At 30.4% G+C, this 7,945-nt stretch overlaps 2 protein-coding genes across 2 annotated transcripts; both read left to right on the top strand.

Annotated features, from left to right (window-relative positions):
- The first annotated feature begins 69 nt into the window (after positions 1–69).
- LOC9316952 lies at positions 70–1,128 on the top strand. Its single transcript, XM_021027147.1, has one exon. It carries the CDS (start codon positions 439–441, stop codon positions 931–933), a length of 495 nt encoding a protein of 164 aa, XP_020882806.1. The 5' UTR covers positions 70–438; the 3' UTR covers positions 934–1,128.
- A 5,307-nt stretch (positions 1,129–6,435) lies between these two features.
- Positions 6,436–7,122, top strand: LOC9315135. Its single transcript, XM_002879022.2, has one exon. The coding sequence runs from the start codon at positions 6,504–6,506 to the stop codon at positions 6,870–6,872; it is 369 nt and encodes a 122-aa protein (XP_002879068.2). The 5' UTR covers positions 6,436–6,503; the 3' UTR covers positions 6,873–7,122.
- The last annotated feature ends 823 nt before the right edge of the window (positions 7,123–7,945 follow it).

Raw genomic sequence — 7,945 nt, forward strand, 5'->3', positions numbered from 1 at the left:
TAGGAAAGCCAAAAAAAAAAAAGAAATCTTTGGTTATATCTTCTCCGATCTTCTAGGTTCCATTTTTAATCTCTCTGATTCAGTTATTCTCTCTGACCAAACGTTTCCAATATTTTCTCTCACTTTCTCGGGAAAATTTACAACCAATCCTAGAAAATTCACACAGCTATTTTTTAACTCATCCAGATTTTCCTTATCATCATCATCCCTCTCCCCTATTTCTACTTTATCATCCACAAGTTTTTCACAATCCTAGGATCATCATCATCATCGTCATGATTTGATTAGCAAACATAACCCAGAATCAAATGATGAATGACCTTATCAACGATGGGTCAATTTTCACTAGATTCTATTTCCTCGGAGAAATCTGAGAGAAAGAGGTTATTTCACTAATCGTCTTGTCACGTGCGAACGTTTTTATTTCCTTTCTCTCAAATGACTCGTCACGTGATTTTAAAATCGCCGTTGTTAGCTTCAACGGAAGAATCAACGATGAGAAACTCTCCTCCTATGACGACGGCGTTGAGCAAAGAGAGACGCAAGGTTGGGGAGGTAGCGGGAGGAGCGGCGGCGGAGTGTGCGGCGGTTTGGTGTTGTTGTCCATGCGCGGTTGTGAATCTGGTGGTTTTAGCCGTGTATAAAGTTCCGGCGGCGGTTTGTAAAAAAGCTTGGAGACGAAGTAAACGACGACGTTTTACGAGGAAACGACATGGTTTGCTTGCGTCAGCGACGGCAGAAGGAAGTGAGAGCACCGTACACGCTAGATTGAATGGGGAAGATCTAACGGCTGAGATTGTTTTTGAGGATTGTCAAGTGAATGGTGAGTTAAACGACGTCGTTAGGCTTGAGAATGAAATGTTGGATCGTTTCTATGGGGCTGGCTTTTGGAGAAGCCCTTCACAGAGGGACACGTCATCAGGAAGCCTATGAATTCTTCTTATGAGTCTTTTGGGTTTTTGAAAGAACTATAGTAATTTATTTATTAAAAAAATATATGTAAGTTTAATTGTGTGGGTATGTGAATAGGAGAACCTAGCATCCTTTATACAATTTTATTTGTTTTCTGTTCGTTTTAAATGTAACTATGTCTCATTGTGTTAGAAATTAATGGAACCCATAAAGACCCAACAGGATAAAATCGCTAAAACCCTAACCAAACCGAACTGTGTTTTTTAGGGTCGATTCCGGTTCCGATTTTTATGTTTCTGCCTAGGTAAAACAACGTAAACATCAATGTGATATCTCAATATGTTATGATGAACATGAACTTAATATAGAGTTATGTGGATGTTTATTGCTCGGTTTAAATAATGAATCAATTTCATCATGATTCTTAGTTTTGCTAATGGGAAAATTTGATAATGAAAGTGTATTTGTTTTCATTGATCAAGAACTCTTTATTTTTCTTAATCAAGAACTCATTGTTCTTTCTTCATATCGTTATCCATTCTTTGTAGTTCATGGTAGTTGAAAATGCATTCGGGCCTTATGAGCAATCAAATGTACATTAGTTATACATTAAACATACATAAGAATAAACCAATAGTCAAGTGTGTGGTCATTTTAGATTATCCCCTATATATTAATCGAGAAGCATTTTAAATAAAAAAACCTTACCTTCACGTGTGATTTATAAGACTGTCATGCTGACATGTCGCAACCAGAAAAACTCTGAGCAAACTTAATAATTATCCAATATTTACTAGACTAATTACATATAATGCCATTAGTGGTATTTTTTTTTTTTTTTTGGGCAAAACATTTCTTTTACTGATTACTTAGGGTTCATTACAAAACAAGAGGGCTTCTTTCGCCAAAGCATCAGCTTGACGATTAAAATCCCTGGGAATAAAATTGAAAGAGCAGAAATCAAAGTTGGAAGATAGAGTCAGGATATCGTGGAGAATCCCGTGGAGTTCCTTGTGTGGAGTCTCCGAATTGAGGGCTTTGACAAGGTTGAGCGAGTCAGAAGCGAAGAAAAATTTGGTGTACTCCAATTCAATTGCAACTCTCACCGCTGCAAGAGTTGCTAAAGCTTCAGCAACCAACGGGGATCGGACATGATGATAAGTGGTACTTATGCATATTTTTCCTCTATATTTAAGAGATTAGCAATTAATAAAGAAAATTAATTAATAAAAACTATATATATTGACGAAACAAGTAAAAAGTATATATCATGATGAACAATATATAATATAAATGTTTATTATATGTTTTGTACTTATATTTTTTATATGTTTTATAAAAAACATTTAGAATTTTAACATATATGACATTCTATTTTTTGTTATAAATTACAAAACATCTAAATGTATATGTGAGCCCATATGTTTCTTAAATATATTTGGAACATAGTTTTACATAAATTAGTTAGTACATTTTATTTATTACACATTCACTATGAACAATATTTAATATTAATCTATGTTAAAAATGTATCCGCTTACTCATTATTTTCAATATTATTTCTTTTCAAATTTTTACCTTATCAATTTATTAAAACTTTTACACGGCTTACTCAATTTATTAGTCATTTACTCATTTTAGTTACAATTTATTTACAACCCAATACCTTATCGTAACAATATAAATTGATTCATAAAATGAGGGATATGCAATAAATCAATCCTAACTACATAGAATTATCAAGAATAATAAAGGATAATAAAATTTTATTACGTTTAAAAAATAATTATTCATACTCTTTTCTGTTTTTATATTGATTTTTTTCCAAAATAAAATCTTAATTAAAATACAAAAATATTCGAATATATTTCAGAATTATAGGAATGATATTTCAAAAAAAAACTTTGGTCAATATTTTAATTTAAAATCTTATTCCAAATATGGAATATCCTAATTCCTAACTAATAAAATCTCCAAAATATATGAGTTACTAAATCATATTCAAATATTCACACTTATATATCAAGTGATAATATATAATCGGTTTCCAAAATTTTTTTTATATATTTCATATAACTATTTCTCCCCGCACATAGTGCGGGTAAATCATCTAGTCTATACTAGTATTTTTGCAACACTTTGGTGACGGGTGGGTAAAAATGCTTCTGGGTTAATCGGATATCCGACCCGTTTTTTAAAATCTTTCACAAAAAATTTGTTGGGTCGGGTTATATTTAACCCAACTCATACACCGGATATTCCATATTTAATAATTTAGATAATTAGAATATTTGATTAAGATTTAGAATTATGATTCTCTTATCATCTTTGTTTGATTTGTTTTTAACTGTTTTGAATCATCATATAATACATAAAGTAAAAACAAAAATCAATTTTTTTTCTGCATATACTATGATTCGAAATTTTTAAAACGGACATATATTATCTAATTGATGAAAATGTGTGTTCAACGTTCTACATCGATTAAAAATATTTAGACAATGATTCAGAATCATATCATAAATAAGATCAACATTAATAAAATAAATGAGTTTTTTGGGCGGACGGGTTTGGCGGGACGAGTTATTGAATTAACAATAATAAAAAGATTAAAATATCATTAATCCGCCGTTTCAATACGGATTTAAATCCTTATTTTTTTTTAATACCACTAATATTAGACATATTAAAGTCTAATTTAGAAAAGATTGTATAAAACCAAAAATTGTCCCGTGGTATAATGTTACTTAATAACAATATTTATAAAATTTTAAATATCATTAACATGCCGCTTTAATACATATTAAATCTTCAGTTTATTAAAATATAAATGTCTTAGAGAATGATATGATTTGTAAACTTTTATATATAATAAATAATTATTAAATTTTAAAATAAAAACAAATCACGGGACGGGTTAAGAAATTATGGAAAGAGTTATATTTCGGAAAAGATTTATATGGCGGATGAATTTGAATTAATATTTATATACCGCTTTAATAAGGGTTAAATCCTCAGTTTATTAATAATTGTCTCGTGGACTCATGGTATACCGTTACTTAATAACAATTGTAAACTATAATATAAATAAATATGTTATAAGAAGATATAATTTACAAAATATTTTTATACGAACTTTAAAATTAAATCATCCCGCGGTGTACCGCGGGTTAAAATCTAGTACAAGATTACAAAATTATGGAGATGATTGGTTCATGACTGTGAAGACTTTTATTTTTTTGTAGTCCTGTACTGTATGTTTTTATTCAATCACACTCTCAGCATTTTTTTATGTTTTAAAAGTATATACAGTTCAATTGTTTTTCTCTTCTACTTTTCGTTTAGATTTATAAAGAACAATTCTTGGATTCACCCTTAGGTGTGAACCCTTGTATTCACCTCTTTTGGTTTTAGCCAATAATTGTGCCATGTCATATACTATTTAAATAAAAATTAAACTAACAAATAAAAAAAATTAAGAAGAAATAAAATCATTAACAAAAAATTGATTTAGTTAACGTCGTCGTCATTTGTGTTACCGTTCATACGTTAGGGTTTCAATTTATTCCATGCCCATACGTCGGCGTCGTTTGAAGAAATATGAAGACATGGGAAAGACGACGACGATTTGGTTAGATTCGAAGGAGAAAACGTGAAAACATTCGTTGGGATCAGGAAAGAGACGACAGTGGTTCTCTTTGGTTGGATTCGGAAACAAATTGGTCAATGGACTCGGAAACGTTGGGATGAGTTGATTTGGCTCTTAGTTATGGGATCATTACTTGGTTTGGTTGTCTTTCTTGTTCAATTTTTGCTAGTGTTTAAAAAAACATTAATATTGCTTGTGTTTCTCTTTCTGACTTGTTCAATTTTTCGTACATGTTCTTCTTTGATTAACATGATATGATGGAGCCTGAGAAGACAACTTCCTATGCAAACAAATGAAAACTTAATCTTTTCTGGTTTCTTCAAAGAATGACGACGTATCAATGGTCGTGGAATAAATTGAAACCCTAACGTAACAATGCTAACACAAATGTCGACGTTATCTAAATCAATCTTTTTGTTAATTGTTTTATTTTCAATTTTTTTATTTAAATGATATATGACATGACACAATCATTGGCTAAAACCAAAAGGGGTGAATACAAGGGTTTACCCCTAGAGGTGAAATAAATATTAATGAAAAAAAATAAATTCGGTAATTGTTTAAAGTTACAACTTTTGTTTTTTGACTAAAAAAAAAGTTATAACTTTTACCGCCAGAATTTTGATCAATTGGTTCCAAAAATCTCTGCATCGAAAGTCTTTGCAACCAAAGTTTCTATAGTTAAAATTTTTACAGTCAAAGTCTCTACAAATAAAAATAACAGTCGGTACTTATACCAATCGCCCCTGTATATATATCACTACAAAAACAAAATTTTCGTGTCGGTTTTTTCAATAATTAATGTTGGTATAAAATAGAAATGAATATAGTAACGTCAGTTTTAAAAGGGACGCAATAATCTCTGAAGCTTCACTGATGTCATTTTTAATATATATACTAGGATCGGATCCGCGGTCCACCGCAGGGGAATATTGGTTTATATTTAGTGTGTGACGTTGATTTTAATATTGTGCGTGTTTTTAGTAGAGTGAATCGTATAATGTATTTAATAGCAAATAGTAGAGAAAAATGATAAAAATTTGTCATATTAATTATGATTTAGCCACAAAGTAGAATTTTGTTTTTTGGAATTCTATAATTAGACGATTGATGGGAATAAGAACTGTCAAAATGGTCGAAATTCGCAGGTCGAGCCCAACATGTCACATTGGGATAGGTTTGGGCTAATGTGCTTCGATTGTATTAAATTCTTCTTCTCGATTGGGGAAAGTCTGTTACATGCAAAGAACCAGCAAATAAGCGGGCCTCATGGATTGATCCGCGGTTGTCATGGGTTTAATGGGATTTCGTCCGCGGGTTGGCGGATCGGCCCATAGGTTAGTACTTATTGATTAAAAATATAATTTACACTTATACATAAAGTTTTTTTACACATGCAATTGATTAAATATGTGGTATTTTAGAAGTTCATGCAATTGATTAAAATATGTGATATCAAGCTAAACCAGAATGACTTCAAGATTGTTTACGGTCCAGATTCAGGTTTACATAATATTAATGCTAACGGCACAAAAACCTCACCCAGTAAAATTCTTACGACAAGTCATGGACTCATGGAGAATCCTAACTCTATAGATTAAGAGTCGACAAGTTGGTATACTTTTATAAATCGATTCAAATAAATGTCTCTATAAATCGATTTATTGGTATACTTTTATTTCCTCTCTGTAGTCAATATTGCTTAGTTAATGTTGCTCGTTTCACACTTGGAGTTTCAACTCTATTTAAATTAATAAAACGTCTAATCGAATACCTGATCAAAGCATTCAAAGACGTTAAATTAAGATAACTAATATCTCAGTTTCACATTTCATTCCATATAAATAAGCAAAGATCTTATTGTTGTTCATCAATCAAAAACAAACAGAGCATTAAGCAAATATTTGGCTATACTAAGGCTATTTTTATTCAATTTCTCATTATGTCTATCAAAAATGTGATTTCACTCCTAGCGGCTCTATGCATCATAGTTTCTGTGAATGCTCAGTTGCCACAGTTTCCAGCTCCGTTTCCTTTTCCATTTCCGTTCCATCCGATTCCAGGTATGCCAGGATTACCTGACATAACAAAATGTTGGTCATCCGTGATGGATATTCCTGGATGCATCGCAGAGATTTCTCAATCCATTTTCACTGGAAAATTCGGTAATTTAGGTCCGGCTTGTTGCAAAGCATTTTTAGATGCCGAAGCCAATTGCATGCCGAAAATTCCATTCATTCCGTTTTTCCCTCCGATGCTAAAAGAACAATGTTCAAGAATTGCCGGTCCAACTCCTCCTACACCAAAATAGAGTTTTAATTTATTTTTAAAAATATTTGATTTTTTTCCAAGTTATTTCTTAAAGTTTTAGTTTACTCTACATGTTATACTTCCAGAAAAAAAAAACAATGATACAGTAATAACATTTGAGAAGTCTTATTTGGGTTCAATATTTTACTCATTCTTCAATTCTAATGAATATCACCTTGAAACATCGAGTCCATAGTCAATTGCACAATTTCAGAACTTGGTATTGTTTTCATAAATCTTTTAAATTTGTCGTAACACAAAATCTGTGAACGGTTAATAACTTTACTAGATAAGGCCCGCTTAAATAGACGAGAGTGAAAAATAAATAATTTTTTTGATGATACAGTAGAACCTCTATAAATTAATACTCGATAAATTAATAAACACGATAAATTAATAAATTTGGCCGGTCCCGAGTCGGGCCAGTGTAAAAATTAACCAAATTCGATAAGATAAGAAGATAATAAGTTTTTTGAAATCCCTATGTAAAAATATAGTCCCAATAATATCATAAATTAATAATCAAGTAAATTTGTACATATATATATATATATATATATATATATACATATATATATATATATATATATAAGGGAAATTGTTAAAAATACCCCTTTTGGTGTGCCCCTTTTCAAAAATGCCTCTTTTAGATGTCCATTTTCAAAAATGCCCCTTTTTAAATCTGAAATTTTTATAAAGTTTTATTAGTAAGGTACTTATGGATTGTAACTACTACTTAAAGACTCGATCCAAGTATTTATAAGGTTTTATCAGGTATTTTTAAAGGTTTTACAAGTTATTTTAAAGGATTTTTAAGGTTTCTCAAAGGTTTTACAAGATATTTTAAAGGTTTTTAAAGGTATTTAAAATGCATTTATAAGGTATTTATAAAGTATTTATAAGATTTTAGATACATAGAAATGTAGTTTGTGTATGTTTTAATAATATTACATACATATTTGGGTAAATCTTATATTTTTAAGAGCATTTTTATAAGATTTTAAAAAGGAGTATTTTTGAACAGTGGCATTGAAAAAGTGGCATTTTTGCAAAAGCCCCTAAAATATATATATA

Source organism: Arabidopsis lyrata (genome assembly GCF_000004255.2).
Source record: "Arabidopsis lyrata subsp. lyrata unplaced genomic scaffold ARALYscaffold_4, whole genome shotgun sequence".
Taxonomy (NCBI): Eukaryota; Viridiplantae; Streptophyta; class Magnoliopsida; order Brassicales; family Brassicaceae; genus Arabidopsis; species Arabidopsis lyrata.